Genomic DNA, 18,949 nt, shown 5'->3' on the forward strand with positions numbered 1-18,949 from the left:
GCCCGAGCTCCCTGAGTGGGCTCCACGCAGCGAATCCTGCCTGATGAACCTCGAGCATGTATAGCCCTGGACAAAAGTCATCTTACCTTGGCTGGCTTAATTCAATAAACCAGGCTCACGTTCCTAGGAGTTTTGCCCTGATATTCAGTCATGTGACCCATTGCCCCAAATAACTTCATATGGAAGTTCAAAATCTTTTCTAAGAGGGGAAGTTCGAATTTTAGGCTTGCAGTCCTTGTGGTCTCTGTTGAAACTACTTGACTCTGCTGTAGTAGCGCAAAAGTAGTCCAAATCGATAGTTATGTCAGTGAGTGGCTGTATTTTAACAAAGCTTTATTTACAAAAAAAGAACGTGATTTGTCAACCCTAGACCTACAAAGTTGCCTTATCCCTTAAAGGTCATGAAGGCCAAGTAGAAAAAATGTTAGAAGACTCCCATCGAGTTGCCAGCTTACTACCAGAAAAGCAGGCGATTGGGGTGCACCACCGTGTGAAGCCATCAACGAGAAAAGGGGCAAATTTACCTGCATAGACGCACAAAGAGGTCGAGTACAGCCTCTACCAGATCTGTTTCCCTCATTTGTCCCACCTGTTTTCCCTGAGACTTCCCTGCCCTGTAGAACCAAGTTCCCTACAGAATTAGTCTTTGTTTCATCTTCTTTCTTTACTAGCAATGGGTGTAAGGGGTTGGTCACGTGTGCCCTGAATTCTGCTGAGGAGACAACAGAGCAGACAACTACAGAACCCAAAGGCCCCAGACCAAAAGCACTGTGCTGAGGCTGCCACTGATGGCCTAGCAACCATCACATAAGACAAGATTTAAACATGGGATGCGGGAGCTAGCTCTGTGAGTACAGGGGAACAGGTAATCATCCTAAATCCTGGTCTTCCAGGGAAGCTTGCAATGACCACCTTCTGCCCAGGAGACCTGGGATCTACTGACGTCCTCTTAAGCTGCAGCTTTGACTTATGCTGGTAGGTCCTCAAAGGGTAGACGGGCACTAGGGATGCTTGTAATTACTATCAGGATAAAAAACAGCTGTGCAGGGTAGGTTTTTCCCCTCAGCTTAATTTATGCAAGCTCACATAGGTAATCAGAGTCGGGGTTTTAAAAGATCTGGCTTCAAAGCCATCTTTCTGTTAAACTCTGCTGTCTGGTCTGCAAAGGATTTCTGCCTCTGTCATGCATCTGAGGGCCCACTCCCCTCGCTAGTTCTGTCCTATTCTGGAGCTATTGGACATCATGTACGTTAACAAAGAGCATTTGAGAAAAAAACTTCCAACCAAGAGTATGCCCTCTGGCAAAGTTACTCAGAATTGAAAAAAGTTTTCTGGGCAAGAAAGCTGTAATCACGACTAAGCCATCTTTAAGCTTGAAAGAATGGGGGATAATTAGAAGACATTTGAAAGTATAAATCTCACTAGTAAAGGTGAGATTTTTATATAATAAAAAGTAATGGGTTAATCAGAGTATGAAGGTTAAAAGACAAAAGATAACTATAACTACAATTAAGGGGTACACAAGATAAAAGATGTAGAATGTGAAATCAAACACACAAAAGGGGAGTGAAAATAGAGGTTTAGCATGTTCAAACTTAAGTCGTTTCCAACTTAAAACAGACTGTTACAAATACAAGTTGTTATATGTAAGCTTCAAGGTAACCACAAAGCAAAAACCTATGGTATTTTATATACAGAAAAGATAAAGGAATCTAAGCATACTACTTCAGAAAATCATCCAACCACAAAGGAAGAGAGCAAGAGAAGAAAGGAACAGAGCAACTACAAGACAGAAAACAACAAAATGGCAATAAGTACCTATCTTTTAATTACTTTAAATGTAAATGGACTAAATTGATCAAAAGAGTGGATGAATTGGACCAAAATAAAACCATCTATATGCCTGCTGCCTATAAGAGACTCACTTAAGATGTAAACACATATACAGACAAAGTGTAGGGATAGAAAAAGATATTCCACACAAATGGAAACAACAAAAAAAACTATCCCTGTATCAGACAGAATAGACCATAAAATAAACACTGTAATCAGAGACAAGCGGTATTACATAACAATAAAGGGATTAATCCAACAAGAGGACCTAAGGTTCATATTTATGCACCCACCAGAAGAGCACCTTTTCATATAAAGCAAATGTTAATAGACTGAAAAAAGGGAAAAGAGAACTTGTCTCTGATATCTCCATTTCCAAGGCAACTAGTTTCAGACTAAGAATGGAGGTGCCACTACCATTCAAGTGGCTTCTTGTCCCACTTCACAGCATGGCTGTTGGAAAACAAATCAAAACACAGCTCTTCTCCTGACACCTCGCTCACCTGTTTCCAGCACAACTTCCTGCAATGCATCAGCATTGGTCCGTGCCACCAATGGGACAGGACTCATGTGATGGTGCGATTTCTGAGGCTCCATCATAAAAGACACGGTCACTTCTGCATTTTTTCTCTCAGACTATTCGGGGGGAAACCTGCCACCATATGAAGACACCCAAATAGCCCTAGGGTGAGGTCAACGTGATGAAGATCGGTGGACTACTGCAAATGATCGGTGCCAACTAGCCAGCCAGCAGAGGGAGCCATCTCAGAAGCAGACCCCCCAACCCCGCCAAGTTCATGTAACTATGCCCAGCCCACGCCAACATCTTAACTCATGAGGGAGCCCCCAGGCCAGAACCACCAGCTTACCTGTTCCAAACTTCTGACCCACAGAAACCACATGACACATTAAATGTTCATGTTGGTTTAAGCTGCTGAGTTTGCAGTAATTTGCTGTGCAGCAGTATTTGACTAATAAAATGACCCATGCTGGTTTACCATGAGAAAAACTGGATCATGCCTTTTGTCAAAATCTATCCAAGTGCAGGTACCTGAGAGAAAGCTGTCTATTGGTAAAGGCTCACTTATTGCCAAAGCAAGGGGCAAAGTCTTACATACATTACATGCTTAAAGGCTATAAACACTGGTTCCCAGCTATTGTTACTAAAACTAGGCAGAAGCTTCTTTGTTGAAATGGTTGCTAAAATGCTCTCAGCACGTGGTGGAAAATATTTTAATGGACTCTTTCTGGCTAGCAGGCTCGAGTCACAGATCCCAGTCTCCTCTCCCGGGGGCTCCGTCACTCACGAAAGCTGGTGCGGAGGAGAGCAGAACAGAGGGCAGAGCAGGTCTCGGCAGCTGCAGCGTGTCAGGACTCTGGCTTGGTTTCTGAGACACCTGTTGTCCAAGTGGAGACCATCAGTCACTCCTCCCTTGCCTCACCGCTAAGCTAGGACAGTAGCTCAGAAGCACAACCGATTCTGTTTTAAGTCCCTAAGAAAATGGCTGAGAATGGCTGCGTCGTGCACTTGTCTTCCCCGTCTCCCCACCCTCAGCACCTCCCAGAGCAGGTGAGCAGCAGCACTGGGTCTGAGATCCACGTGACAACCTGGGTTCCTTCAGCAGCCTGGAGTGGGTGACCACTGACCCTGAGCCTGATGGGGCGGCCTCCAGCCTCTGACTACTCTGTCTCCTGCTGCCGCCACAGAAAACAGAGCCCAGGTGCCGATTCTGGTTCTCTGCTCAGCAGGGGAAAAAACAAAACCAGGCCCCATTCCTCCTGCCCCTCTTCTCTTCCTGCAGTGCTACGGAAGGCCCTCCTTATGAGTTTGGCTGGGGAGAACGCTGACTTACGGAAGCTGCAGCTTAGGGGCCACCTGCAGGGGCCCCTTCCAGCCCCTAAGCAGCACAAGTGGCCGTTTCCAGACAGGTCTATGAAATGTTTAGCCCTGCAGCTGGGAGAGATACCAAGCAAGTTGAGGATCCAGTCCAGAAGATGACCATCTAGGGGAGAAGTCATGTGCACAACACTGAGCAGAAACGAGGGTGAAGACCCCACCCCCACTGCACCTGCACGTGGCCCTCAGCCCTGGTGTGTCAGCATGGCCCTGGCCTCACAGACACGCGACAACACTGGGCTCTGACCTGTCAGAGAAGGAAGACAACTCTGCCACCATATTTATGGGGGGCACAAGCGAAGGCACTGAATAGTGAGTTTTTGATCTTCCAATCACCCTAGGTTAGAATCTTGAGTGTTCCGCTTATAACTTCATTTCCTTCTCTAAGCCTGAGGTTAAAAAACAAAAGGTTTCTGCTTAGAAAAACGTCCGTCTCAGAAACTGCGTCCTAGGTGATGCTTCCAGATGAATGATAGCGTCGGCACCTTGGTGTAGTGGTAGGGTGGCCGTGAAAACCGGTAGGAAAAAGAACTTGGAAAACAGGACCACCCTGCATGGTGTCGGCTTTACCGGCTTTACCGGCTTTACCACATACAGGGTGCCCTCACGTTCACTGTCTTTCTTACTCCTCACACCAGCCCTGTGAGATAAGCAAATGCTTTGTAGGGAAAAAAAGTTGGTTTCACCCACAGCGACTGCCATTGTGAGTTTTAACTCTGCTCTTGCCGAAGATGCACTCTTAACCTAGGGAGAATTTAGCCCTAGTGCTCTTCTCATAACGGAGGAAAAACAGCAAGAGTGATGCCGATATAACGTGCTGCCCAAAGACCTCAGGAACCAGGCCCCATACATAGGAAATGTCCATCTAAGTTATGAATCCTGCTTGGTTCACTCCTACACATCCTTAAGGTCTCAGCTCTGGTTCACATCCTCCAGGAAGCCTTCTCTAACTTCCTAAACACTCAGAACCCTCTGTGCTTTATCTTCGTGACACTTACCAGTGTGCATTGCACGTGGACTCTGGTTCCCATGAAGACAAGGGTCATATTCTTTCTCACTGGAATCTACCGAGCACCTAACATCCTGAGGGTAATTTATAAACATTTGTTGAAATAAATTAAAACATTTGGTATTCTACTCAAGTTTCTTTTTGTACAACGAACAGAACTAATGTAAAGTGAAAAGTTAAAAAAAAAGGATGGTTATAATACAGATAGAGCTGACAGTGAACCAGATACACTCACTCCTCAAACAGGATTACAATTACTTCCCAGCCATTGGCTGGGAAAGAAAAAGAAGCAAGGGAGGGAGGGAGGAACCGTAGTAATAACTCTCATTTTAATAAACAAACCTAAGTGTATTTCCAATAATACAAAAACGAGCTTCAGTCTTGTTAGAACATCAGTGACCCTGCGCAGCAAAGCTGTATATACTGCAGATAACTATAAACTCTGGATTCCTCAGGGAGTCAAGGAGCTCGTCGCAGCAGTAATACCAGCACTGGGCAGTTGGCAAGCTTTTCAGAAACCAGGTGAAATTAGGAACATGCAGAACTCACTACTTTTTTGTACAAATTCAGTTTTTATTAAGGAAACATTTCAATGCAGGGACCTCATTTTCTCTTGGCGTCTCTTCCGACAGATCCCAAACGCTGGCCTTTCCCAACTACCAGCTTCGTAACAAGTAACTTTTCACATTACCTACTCGATCAATCACCTTGCTTGCAAAGAATGAAATTTTAAAAAGCAAACTGAAATAGAGGAGCATGAGGTGACACAGGGCACAGACCATCACTCACCGCCTCGTCCACCCTGACACACTAGCTGGTTGTCCTCCCGGAAGCTCACTCCCTTCCCCAGCACATGCAAACCCCCATAAGGAAGTGCGTTTGGGAAAAAGGTGCCCTGACCGGGTGGCTCAGTTGGTTGGATGTCATCTTGCAAAGCGAAAGGTCGCTGGTTCAATTCCTAGTCCAAATGCATGACTGGGTTGTGGGTTCAGATCCCAGTGGGGGAGCATCCATCTCTCTGACACCAATGTTTCTTTCCTTCTCTTTCTCCCTCCCTCCCCCTCTCTCTGAATAAAATCTTTTTTAAAAAGAAGAAAAAAGGCAGTGGAACTTGGACTTTTCTGAAGGCTGAGACCCAAGTCCCTCAACTCCTATAGCAGCCCCTGTGTTCTCAAAGAAGCATCTTTTATTGATAGGGCATTAGAAGACATGCTGGATTTTACCTAAAAGTCATAGACTTTGAACGTTTCCCTCAAGAGAGCACACATGCAGGAAAAAAACATCTGAAATGTTTGCCATTTTGAAAAGACAGTGAAGACACCATTTACGGTTCAGATGAAAGGACTGGGAAATGAGATTGTTGCCTCCCACCTACCACTGTAAAACTGGAGGGTTCTAAGTTTCGGCAAGACACTCCATTTGCTGCTCCTGAATGCCTAGATTTTAAAAAAATGTTGTGGCACTTGAAAATCAGAAAGGCCTCTACCGCAGAGGCCCCTAGGACTCCACTTCAAAGGAAAGGAGCTGCACCCTTTCATTAATTAAGAGCTTAATTAATCCCACATGCCCATAAAGGGGGTGAAGTGAGGGGAGGGTGCAAACGCCGCCAGGTCTGTGCCACTCAAGGTCGAGGCCTATGAGAGGTGAGGCCGCTCATTCAGAAAGATAAAAACAAACCACCCTGGTTAACAGAACTCCCTCCCAAAACAAAGCCAGAACCCCGACTTAGTTAGCCCTGGTGTTGTGTGTGTAAGCATTTTAAAATTCCAATACTCACTTTTCTTGGAAACAGGAAGAAGAGAGGAACTTTTGGAGTTCAGGCGCTGCCGAGTGCTACCTCAGCCAAACCTGAGAAAGTCAACTGTCTTTGAAAACTATTAAGATTAAAAAGGGTCTGTCCTCTACCCCTCTATTCTCACCTTGTAAAATTAAAGGGAAAATTTTGCCAAAAAAAAAAGAAAAAGAAACCAAAAATCACTGAACAAAAAAACCAACAAAAAACCCCCAAAACTTTGCAGTTACTATTTATTGCTGCCCACTCCCCTCTCCCTGCCCCATCCCCACCCCAACCCTCATACAAAGCTGCTTTCTTGCACACTTAATAGAGCAAGCAGTGATTCACACCAGACAAATGCACACTTTAAAGATTTAAATACTTCACTTTCCTGTGTTCCTTTGAAGAGGATCATCCTTAACAGGGAGGGGGCTCCTCCCAAACTGGGAACTCTGAAGCTCTTCTTCTTCTGCAGTCCCAGGGGGCTCTCTCACTAACTGCGGTGAGACCCCTGGGCTCAGGCCGCCGCCCTGTCAGTTTATCCCATGCAACTGAACCTGTGAACGGAAACACAGGCAGGCGGTTCACCCTATATAACTCAGTATAATCGCGGAGATGGAATGCTAAATGAACAATGACAAAAACAATGATAGAGCATTCCGACATCAAGGCCGTCCTTTCATTTCTCCTAAGTCCTAACTACTCCTAGAGAGACCTGCTTTCAGATGAACTGCCAAGCAGCGGCACCCAAAAAGGCTTTAACAGGCAGTTTAATCGACAGGCTGCGATGTGCTCAGAGAAAGAGGGTGGAGAAGCCGACTGGACTGCCGGGACCCAGCCCTGCCACCCGCTCACGGAGGGGCAGGGGCAAGCTGCTGACCTCAATGCACGTCTGTTTCCTCAAATGCAAGATGGGGTTGACGGGGAGGAAATGAATTGATGCATATTAAGGTTTTTGGAATAATGCCTTACACACGGTAAGCACTTTGTTTGAAAATCGTAGAAACTTTCTTTTTCTTTTTTTATTTTAAAGAAACTCTTTTTTTAAAAAGATTTTATTTATTTTCAGAGAGGGAATGGAGGGAGAAAGAGAGAGAAACATCAATGCGTGGTTGCTGGGGGTCATGGCCTGCAACCCAGGCATGTACCCTGACTGGGAATTGAACCTGCAACGCTTTGGTTCGCAGCCCGCGCTCAATCCACTGAGCTATGCCAGCCAGGGCCGAGACTTTCCCTTTTTCAGAAATACGAAACCCCTAACTGGGATCATCTAACAGAGTCCCAAACACAGAATGCAATTCTTGAGAACTGATTTTGTAACATATGGATATTTATTTACATAAATTACCAATCAGTGCCAAATTCTGAAGAGAAGCCTAGGGCAGGAAACTAAATCTCTTTAAATAAAAATTTCAAACCATCCCCCTACACCTTGGATAATAACCTTGGCTGACCTCCCCACTTAGATTGTGCTGGATATGTCAGTGGAAAAGGACCATTACATACAGCCATCATTTTCTATCCCAGTATTTCACTTGTGAAGCAGCTAGAGTACTAGAAATGTTTCCCCCTGCCAATCAGTGCAGCCCTGCTATTTCATCAGTACCACTAGGGGGCAGTGCAATAGTAAAAACACACCTACAGCATGCTTGCAGGCCTCAGACCTGAAGGCAGGGGTGCCCCGTGGTGTGCTGGGGGGGTGGGGTAGTAAGTAAACCCAGTCAGTCACCCCAGTTGACTGCCGAACACTCCTCACCTACGTGTGACTGTCAGGTTGGCTAAGAAAATACAAATACTTTTTATGTTTTAAGTGTCTGTTTCAAGGACCTCTGGGGTAAGGATGGGGAGGTGGGGTAGAGGGAGATTTCTAAGCAACCTACAATGTTCTATTTCAGTGGCATCCACAGGGTGTCCCACTTCATAATTCTTTAAACTGTTCACATGCTTTGTACACTTTGAATGTACGCATATCTCACGATCAAAACAACTGCTTTAGCAGTAAATTATGTGGGCAGACTCCCGGCTAGGGTTATTTTCCCCAAAGGAACAAGGCAAAGGAAAAACTACATGTGAAAAACAGATGTGTCCCACTCAAACCTATAAGACTTGTCACATTCCAGCACGTATCCCCAGGTATCTGCAGAAGTCCATCCCACCCCTGCGACCTTCCTTTATCTGGTGCAGCATCAGAAATAAAAACAAGCAAATGTCAACTAACATCATCAACTTTTAATAATGGGAACAAACTGCCATTCCAAAAACAGTTTTAGGGATGAAAAATCTTCCCTATAAAAATAAACTTAAACTCATCACAATTATAAATATTATAACTTCTTACGTCTGTGATTTAAGATGCTCCCCTGCAATACTTACCCCTTCATTTAACATCATTCCTGTACCATCACATACTGAAGAGAAAACAGTATTACAGCAAAGCTTAGATAGTTTAATTCAACTAAGAATTTGCATAATGATTTTTAAACGTCCGTGGCCTTGGGGGCCCTTCTTCTTTTACGCATTAATAATGCCGCTGCAGTGACCAGTGTTTGGGAGAGAACACCATCTTCAACCGTGAGCTGACAGAGTCTCAACACAGGGAGTCTTCCGAATGGGAACTTGTAGCGCACACGACAGTTAACAGGCTTCTGGATAACACAGGTGAGGGTGCCGATTTTAGACAATCTACTTCAAGTTAAAAAAAAAAAATTCACAGATGCCCACCAGCTACTACATTAGGTTCTAACAGTGTCTTATCTTAATCTGAGAAAGAAATGCTTCACAAAATATAAGCTTGCTGGGATGGGCCATGAAAAGGCCAGGTGGCTGATAACACTATACTCAAGCCCAGACTACAGTCTGAAGAGTAAACCAGGATGAAAACCATGAAGCCATTCCCTGAACAACAGTGTTGGGTGACAATGACACTAAAACCTCATCAATGGACTAAAAAGAAGTCGCATGCAAAATTAAACAAGAGGTGCCATACATATTTTATAGCTAGTTCTACTTTTCTTTTTTTCCAACTTTCTTTAAAAAGCTTAGGAAGATACGATTGTCTCAGTAGCGTGTGGCAGAGCACCACCGACACATCTGTCTCCGGCACGGTGGGCGTTCTCTGACCGTCAGAAGAGCCCCCAGGAGGGAAACAGAAATGCAATAAAAGGCACAGTTCACTTAAAAGGCAAAGAACTGAAGCACCTTGGAATTTCACAAAGAATCCATTAGGTGTCACCAAAGCATTAACAATTCCTTGGGAATTTATAAACAACAACAAAAAAAACCTAGACAAAAAAAAATAGACTAAATCCCCCTCTAGAACCACAGCACACCTTTCCCACTGTTTTCAGATTAATTACTGCACAAAATGAGTTTATTTAACCTGCTATAAGGAAGGCTTCTATTGCACATGCATTTCTTTGGTTGGTGGGAACATGCACTTTTGTTAAAATGTTCCCGCAGAGAGCCCCTCCTGTGGTCAGGTTAGCTGGGGGTGGACTTCCCCCCCTTCTGGCTGCCCGCCTCCTTCCAGTCAAGCCCTCCTCTGCAACTAAGGATCTGACTGAGTTAGGTCTTTCATCCATACCCCTGGTCTCCATTCTGCAGGAACACACTCCAACTGCTAAGAGTAAGGCAGAAGGAAAAGAAGAGAAAGGGAGAGGGAAGGAGGACAACGGAGGGGAGGGGACAGAACAAGGGAAACGGAGGCAACGATTGTCGCAAGTGTGTGCTTTGAGCTCTTTACCTGACGAACCTCCAGGATGACACTCAGGGAGAAACAGCTACCCCTACCCAGACTCCTTTTCAGCTTTGAAAACAATCTCAGGAAAAAGCTGTAATTTAACAGGAGTCAGCAAATAGTCCCTGCTCCACCTGCCCAGAAAACCTGCACCAACTGACCTCCCACTGGAGGAAGACAGAATCTGGACTGGACCACCCCGGGGCTCCAGGCCCCGCCCAGCTCCGCGAGGCCCCGCCCAGCTCCGCGAGGCCCCGCCCAGCTCCGGGAGGCCCCCTGCCTGAAAGCTGCCCTTCCTACGTCTGCACTTACATGCCCCTCTTTTTGGTCTAGCTCCCACTTTCTTTGGCTCTGTTCCCAATTTTACCCACCAAGAAATCGAGTAATCCTACAGTGGGTTCAATACCTCAAAACTGAATGCTTTTTAACTCCTTCACAAACAAATACACCTTTCCCTTCTCCACCAGCTACTCATCATCCAAACCGCCCTCCCTCAGAGCTCCCCCAACCTCCACTCAGGCCTTCTTCCAAACTTGCTCTTTCTTTCCTTGAAATGTCAAGCTCCTGCAAAATCCTTCACAAAGTCCTCAGAGTTCCTAGCTTCCTGTGCCTTTCAACTCACATGGCTGTTCCCTCTGATATATTTAAAAAAACAAACAAACAAAAAAACAGGTAGTTTCAACATAGGACAAGTATTCAGATTCCTTGTTAAGCTTTGAAAAAATCATGTGCGCATCCTTAAGCTTAACATCATCCTCACATAATTAAAATAACTAGAAGAAAATGAGAAAACAAAAACCCAGAGTCCATGCTTCAAAGCGCTGTCGCCGCTCCCGATTCACAGCTTGCCAGGAGGCAGCGCCGCAGCGCCGGAACGCCAAACGCGCACAGTCCCTTCTAGAGGCCGTGAGGGCGCAGGTGCTGCGTGCCCGGGTTGGGGAACTAAATCTAGAGATAAACGGGGAGGAGCCTCGCATCACAGGGCAAGGAAAAGCCCTCCGAGAAGAGACGCTTGCTGCCGGTTTGTCCGCGGTCCCTGCGCCGCCCTGAGCCACAGGAGCCCCTAGTCGGGCTTCCACACCTGGCCGAGGGCTTCTTCCAGCTTCTGCCTGTAGGCTGCATAGCGCTTCTTCAGGTTCTGCAGCTGCTCGTCTTCTTCCTTGTCCAAGATACGCAAGAAATTCTGCAGTTCTGGAAGGCTGAAGGCTTCCCACTAGGAGGAAAAGACAAAAAAGAAAAATGCCAGGTGTTCAGCTCTGCAAAGACTCAGGAATGCCGCCCATGAGCGCACGCCGTATGGCTGAGGCTCCCTTCCCCGGCTCCCTGCCCCATGGTGTCACCAGCCCTGCTGCCCCCTCCTCGGCTGCCCATCACGGCCCTCTTTCCTGCCACATGGTTCCCACAAGACCGGGGCCCCCCTGCCCCCAGGTCCACTAGACACAATTGCTCCTGATTTGACCCCCAGAAGCATTGGAAACAAGCCCACACGCCTTCCATCTCTCCCCTCCACTTGGAGTCGTCATTGTCACGGTCTTCCTCCTCACTTCCCACAATCCATTTAACTATGTCCGTTTTAAACAGTTCCCCAGTCTGCCTGCTCTTCTCCATCTCAGCTGCCCCCTGGTGCTGGCGACCATCATCTTCTCCGGCCCTGGATGTCCTCCTACCTGGTGGCCTCACTCCACTCCATGCTCCCCAATCTGTTCCCCGAACAGCCCGTCTGAACACAGAAGTACCCCCCATCCACAACTTCCCTTCCATGGTTTGAGCTACTCATGTCCACCATGGCCCAAAAACATTAAATGGAAAATTCCAGAGATGAGCAATTCGTAAGTTTTAAATTGCACGTCATTGTGAGTAGCATGAAGAAATCACGAGCCCTCCCCCTCCCCGGCACAGGACATGAATCACCCCTTTGCCCAGCGTCGCCATGCTGCACGTGCTCCCTGCACATCGGTCACTTAGTAGTGTCTGGGCCATCAGACAGAGCGCCCCACTACTGCAGTGTGGGCAACTCATGCAGCCCTTACTTTACTTTGAAGCACAAGAGCAGTGATGCTGGCAATTCAGATACAACCAAGAGAAACCGTCAAGTGCTTCCTTTACATGAAAAGAGTTTGGTACTATCCATGATTTTAGTCACCTAGTGGGGGTCTTAAAATGTATCCACCATGGATAAGGGGGTTGACCCTCCCATGCCTACAGTCATTCAGTAGCTTCCCTTGGTTGCTTCTGCTGAGTGTAAGAGAGGACCCTAAACTAACCTCTCTTCACTGTCCCCCCCACTCACTGCCTCAGGTGGTTTTGCACATGTTCACCCCTCCTCCATTTTGCCTGGAGAACTACTCAACTGTCAAGTTTCAGCTTAAATGCCACTTTCTCTAAGAAGCCTTCTGTGATTTCTTCCCCTCCCTTTCCAGCCAGGACTAAGTCTATTAAAAAGCTCTCACTTGAGCACTGGTAATCTTGATTTAAAAAGATATAAAGCCCTGGCTGGCATGGCTCAGTGGATTGAGTCAGGGCACATGCCTGGGTTGCACGCCAGGTCCCCAGTAGGGAATGTGCAAGAGGCAACTAATTGCCCACCAGTGTTTTTTTCCTTCTCTTTCTCCCTGCCTAACCTTCTTTCCAAAAATAAACAAATGAAATCTTTTTTTAAAAGTATATAAAAAGTATCATAATTGTTTATCGAGTATCCCTCTCACCTCCATCGTAGCTATCGTATTTCTCAATATATTTCTCAATATTTGGGCTTTGTCTCTTGCCCTTGAGGCTCTGAGTTCTGTTTCCCTAAAAGCTCCTGGTACTGAGAAGACACAAAATAAATGTTTGTGGGGTTGCTTTTTATTTTGTCATTAGAGCAGTGAAGATCAAGAACGGTGTATGGCATCACCTAGGAGTTTTTTTCAAACTACACATCCTCCCCTCCCAAAAAGGGGCCCTGGGTCCTGGCTGGGAATCTCTGCAACGGCCTGGACCAATTCTGACAGAGAATTCCCAGGGATGTGTGGCAGGGGAGAGCCTGGAGAAGACCCAACACAGTGAACAGAGGGGACGGGATAAGACCACCAAGTGGGCTCAGTGGTAGAAGGTTCCCGGAGATGGGTCTTGGCTATTAAAGAAAACAGGAAACACAGGATAGGAGAGCCAAACTTTCTACGTTGGATTATTCTGTTCAATTTTTAAAATCACATTCTATCCTTCATGTATGTTCTCCAAAATACAGTACATTCCTCTCTGTCCCTAAGAGCTATAAAGTTGTTTGCCCCCTCAGCTCAGTTAGCCTTAACAAGCTGAGAAACAAGACCACCACGCAGGCATCTAACAAAGCAATTCGGGGCACTGAAACACAGCGGAAACTTCAAAACAGGAATCTGCCCCCCCCCCCCCCGCCCCAAACAACGAACGTGGCTCTCACTGCACTAAACCACACCCAATACTTAAAAGACCAATACCGAGAACGCTGGCAGGACTATGCTGATATATCTGGCAGGGCTTTCCGAGGGAATTCGGCCCTGTAACCACTGAAGGGGCAGACCCAGTTTCCTCCCCAAAAGACAGCAAATTTCAACTTCACAACATCGGAATCAAAAGAAAACTCAAATGTCCACAATCACTGTCTTCCTAAAACTCTCCAAACAGAGCTCCACTTTACACTGACATAAACATAGTATTGGCCCTGGTTGGTGCGTCTCAGTGGATTGAGCACCAGACTGCGAAGCTAAGGGTCGCCAGTTCCATTCCCAGCCGGGGCACAAGCCTGGGTTGCAGGCCAGGTCCCCAGTAGGGGGCACGTGAGGGACAACCACACATTGATGTTTCTTTCCTTCTTTTTCACTCTTCCTTTCCCTCTCTCTAAAAAAAAACAAACAAAATCTTAAAAAAAACATAGTATTTACAAAGCATGTTTACACACACTGCTAATTTGTGACTTAAAACCACCTTGTAAAGTCTTTAGTCCCACACTGCACAGACCTGAAAGACTGAGGACTGAGAAGATCGGGTTTCCCCAAGGTCACGCTGCTGACCTAACAGAGGCTGAATCCTGGCTCCCTGATTTTTTAACCCAGAAACCCCATTCTCGCTCCATCACAAAACGGGCACCTCATGCCATTTCCTGTTCCAGACAAAAGACTGAGTGAGACCCAGAGCTTGGGAGACGTGCTCAAGTGTCCTTTTAAAGTTGACACTTGATCTACAGGGACAATCTCAAGTGCTTTCTCCTTCAACTGAACTGGCCTAAATACAATCCTCCTTGGAAAGGAAATGGCAGATGATGCTATATACACAAACATAATTTCTTAATCATCTGGGCAAAGAGGGAAAAAAGGGATTCTACAAAGTTAAATGTCTTTCCTGGTGAAGAGATTGAATTCCCTTTTATTTCCCTTTGGAGCAAACTGGCCTGGAGACTCTGTTAGCAGCGAACATATGGAGAGTGTCAGCTTTCAGAGTTCAGCTGCATTAGAGTAACTTAGATGCAGAAGGGGCGAAAATGACTCTTTGGGTGGAGATCAAGTAAAAGTTTTATTTCCTCTACCTCTAAAAATCTCGGACTGACACAATGAGTGCTATAAAAGAATTATACATAGACTAACTCTAGGCTGACTTCGAACCATTCGAAAACACACCGCAAGCTGCCCTCCGCAGGACTAACCAGCCCCTCCTCCTCCATGACAGTGAACCCCCCTCCCTCTCTTCCCCCACCCCACCTTCCCCCTCTTTCCCAGCGGTAAAACCACTAGGCTAGAGCAATAAAACAGGACCAGCTGGTGTGTCTAGTTTAAAGCAGGAACGTACAATCACTTACCTCTCCGATTTCATGTTCACGGAGAACAAAACTAAGTGTGTCTGTTCTGGGCCCCGCGACCAGCCGCAGGTAGAGTGGATGTTCCCGGTCCGAGAGCTTGCAGGCGTAGACTGCGTAAGGAAACAGGTCACAGACAGAACACTGGAACATCATTCCCTTCACCACACACACCCACACCACCCCTGCTCCGAACCAAGGCAACATCCTTCTCATCTTATTACCCCTGGCCCACAGTGGAAGGAAATCCATTCTTTCTAGCTGCACAATACGAACTTTGCCTTGATCAAAAAGGAAATAATTCTTCATGAATGAATTTAAATAGGTATTCGTGCCCCAAATGACTTATAATTAATTCTGCTCCTCCCCGGGAAAAGCAAGATAAGAAACTTAAAAAAGAATCTGCAACCCCTTTCAAAACAATAAAAATATACCATCCAAAAGAACATGAAATCAGAGCTCTAGGAGCAAATCCCTCTGCAAACTAATTTAGAATAAGCAGCCACAAACAAACTAACTAGGCAGTCGGCATTCAAGCTTGGGGGGCTTCACGCACAGCTCGGCGTGTCCCAGCACACGCAGAGTGCTGGCCTGGCCTGTAGTGCTACGCGCTCGGCCAGCCATGAAGGCACTATTTCAGCAGGACTGTACAGCTAAGCCCAGGTGAGCCAGCAAAGAAGCCGACAAGATAAAACTGCCATCTGAGCTTACCTACCTTCTTTTGGTTGGCACTTCTAGGTACAACTGCATTGTAGATGCCAATTTCCCTACAGATGTGAACTTGCCCCGCTCACTGAGCCTGTGGACTTGAGGGTGGGAACCTCGGTCCATTCACCCTTGTACTCTGCAGGGCCCAGCCCAGGGCAGGGATTCAAAACATGTGCACACACTCAGCAACTTGCTGGCTTTCGCCTCCAGGCAACTGAGGGCATTCCTATCACATCAGGTCAGTGTTGCTTTCCCCTGGGGCTGCTTTAGGCTTTACCCAGGGAAACCAGAGGAGGTGAGGGGTTACCTCCTCACGCACCGACACAGACACCATGTTCAAATGAGCACATGGTCCGCCACCCAATCACTGTTCTCCAGCATTGGCATCCATTTCTGCTCGAATACCTGACCTGGAAAGTCTCATTCTGTTTCATGCAGAAATTTAATATTCTCTTTCCATCCAATGAATGTGGGTATCAAGTTCAGACAGGCAGATAGATCCCAGATCACAATGTTACCCACCCACTGCGAGTGCCTCTGGGGGCCTGGGGGCCACAGTGCCCCAGTGTGATGGCCAGAGAGACAAGCTAAGGGAAGAGAAGAGCCCCGGGCCGTGCCAGCGACATCAGCAAGTGTGAAATGGGCAGCAGTACACACGGGCCTCCCTGTCCTCAAGGCCTCAGGGGACCGAGAGTCCACGAGGACGCTCCATGTTCAGAGGCACATCTAATGTGGGATGGGCTCCTGCAAACTTCAACCATAGGAGCACCCTTTTGTGTCCTAAGGAGCATTAAAATCAAAGTTACCAAAAAACAAAACAAATCAAAGCCACCCCTGTGCAGATAAAAGCCCCTTTTTCATGTGGATGCGTGTGAGCTCTTCAGATGCACGACTGTCCAACTCAAAAAGGTGGACACCCAGGCGGCATGAGGCTCATGTCACGATCACCACGGCTTCCAGAGTCCATCCCTGGCTCCGCTGCAGCTGCCAGAGATCCTACGCCCGCTAGCCTGCCTTCTGCTCACGAGCACAAATGACAGATAGAAGCGGAGACCGCTTCCGTTATTCCAAGCACGGCCTGTACCTTGATCCTCCCTGTGACAGCGCTTGTAAAGTGCAAACTTGGTGGGGCTCTCGGTCACCAGGAACTTTCTGAGCAGGGCCTCGATCACTTCCCCCACAGTGTTCGTGCTGCTGATGTGGAGCGTGTTCATGCAGCCATGGCTGCTGGGCGCCGGCTTCCCGGAGTCCGGGCAAGTCTGCGGAGGTCTGCAGAGTTCCATCTGCACTTTAATGAAGCCAGTGTAAATCCCGTTTGAATTCTGAGGCAGGAAGACAAGCACACACTGAGCTGGGCTGACGGTGGCATTTTAGGAAAGGGTAATATCCAAACAAAACAAGGAGATGAAACTATAAATATTACTACTATTGATGAGAGAGAGGTACAGACAGACAGACAGATCCCGACTTGCTGCCCCACTCATTGATGCATTCACTGGTTGCTCCCTGTATGCACCCTGACCTGGGATCAAACCTGAAGCCTCAGTGTATGGGGACAGCGCTCCAACCAACCAAGCTACCCAGCCAGGGCAAAAAACACTCTTTCTCTCATCCTTTTCTCTTACAGCTCTGTGGCGGAACTTCACTAGAGACTGCCCCTAAGGGAACGACCTCTGAGGGAGGTTAGCACACCCCAGCAAAGTGCTTCCAGAGGCAAGGTCTGCAGGGCAGATGTGGCCACAGGAGACGGCCTCCCGACACGGTGCTGACCGAGGTCCAGACTCACGCCTCCTAAGCTGCATGTGAAAGGTCAGGGCCCACGGGAGAGGTCACAGTCCGCTGGAGCAGATGCTGGCCAAACCACAAGGCTCATTAAAGTCTGGGGGATAGGTCTAGGCTGGCTGCTCAAAGGAAAAGACAGCTGTAACTGATGACCAGCTATTACACAAAAAAGGAAGGCACAATTAGGACTTTGAAATTCCCAAGTCAACAAGGAGTAGGCAGTAAGAAAACAAGGTATTTCCAATCCTACTGGCCATCATCATATGTACTGGATTACCATTTTCACTGCAACTCTTTTGTACAAACGTATCCCATGTAGCACAGAATACATAATAATGCATTTCAGGCACTTCAAGCAGCAATATTTTTAAACCAAATTCAAGCTACAGGGAGAATTATGGGTATAAGCACTTATCTTTCTTGTTTTAAATGGTATTTATGTCTCCTTCCATATATACATATATTTTTATTAGCTTTAGTGAACTGTAACTTTTATTCCCCCCAAAATGCATATATTTGCCCTGATCAGTGTGGCTCAGTTGGTTGGGTGTCATCCTGCAAAGCAAAAGGTTGCTGGTTCAATTCCTGGTCAGGGCACACGCTTGGGTTGCAGGTTCCTCCCCAGACGGGACGCCTACAAGAGGCAACCGATCCATGTTTCTCTCTCACATCAATGTTTCTCTGCATCTCTTCCTCCCTCCCTTCCCCCTCTCTAAAAATTAAAAAAAAAATCATTTCTTCATTGCATATATTTAATATATACAATTTGATAAGTTTTCGCACCTGTCTTAAGGTTGAACTGCTGTTTCACAGTTGCCAAAAATAGTAACAACTGTCTTGTCTTCACTTTCTATTTTACGTTCCGTACAATTAGAAACAATTTTATTGTAGAAACAATTTTTAGGGAAAAAAAACAATTTTAATGTTTTGTTTAAATAAATCCTCAGGTGTTGTGTGAAAATGACACAGTTAAAGGAGGACCTGTAAACCCTCTTTATGGTCCATTATTTTTCTTCCTTTCCACAGATCACTTCACGATACCAAGTCACTTGTTCAGTCTTGTGGAAAGTATTGTACAGTGCTTAAATTTTTTATCTGTGGAACAGCATGGAAACTTGCATCTGTTTTCATCTCCAAAGGACGGGGCTGGAATTTTTTTCTACTCTGACGATAACTGTCTGAAAGGAGAAAGGCCACTGCTGGAGTAGCGAAGAATAATCTCCAGTCCATCTGCCGCTCCCCTTTCGGCAGGGGCCCACGAGGGAGGGTCCTGTACCGCAAGGGCTTATGTTTAAAAGCTCCTACCCTGGCCCAGGGGCACATAGCTCAGTAGGGCCTCTTCTAAACAGGTCACCCTGTCCCTTGGTGAACTCTTGTCAGTTCACAGTCAATAGACTGAGAGG

General features: G+C 46.6%; 1 protein-coding gene across 2 annotated transcripts in view; it reads right to left on the reverse strand.

The window, feature by feature from the left end:
• Nucleotides 1-8,722: 8,722 nt before the first annotated feature.
• RASSF3 (Ras association domain family member 3) overlaps nt 8,723-18,949 on the reverse strand; it is a 73,293-nt gene continuing 63,066 nt past the window's right edge. For both annotated transcript variants that reach the window (XM_045829569.1, XM_045829570.1), the window contains exons 3-5: nt 16,849-17,086; nt 15,060-15,169; nt 8,723-11,462 (exon numbers count right to left, since the gene is read on the reverse strand). In XM_045829569.1, coding sequence (XP_045685525.1) covers nt 11,313-11,462; nt 15,060-15,169; nt 16,849-17,086 — 498 coding nt within the window. In that variant the 3' untranslated portion in view covers nt 8,723-11,312. The remainder of the gene's footprint in view (nt 11,463-15,059; nt 15,170-16,848; nt 17,087-18,949) is intronic.

The sequence above is a fragment of the Phyllostomus hastatus genome, unplaced genomic scaffold, assembly GCF_019186645.2.
Source record: "Phyllostomus hastatus isolate PE091 unplaced genomic scaffold, TTU_PhHast_1.1 phas_scaffold_93, whole genome shotgun sequence".
Classification (NCBI taxonomy): Eukaryota; Metazoa; Chordata; class Mammalia; order Chiroptera; family Phyllostomidae; genus Phyllostomus; species Phyllostomus hastatus.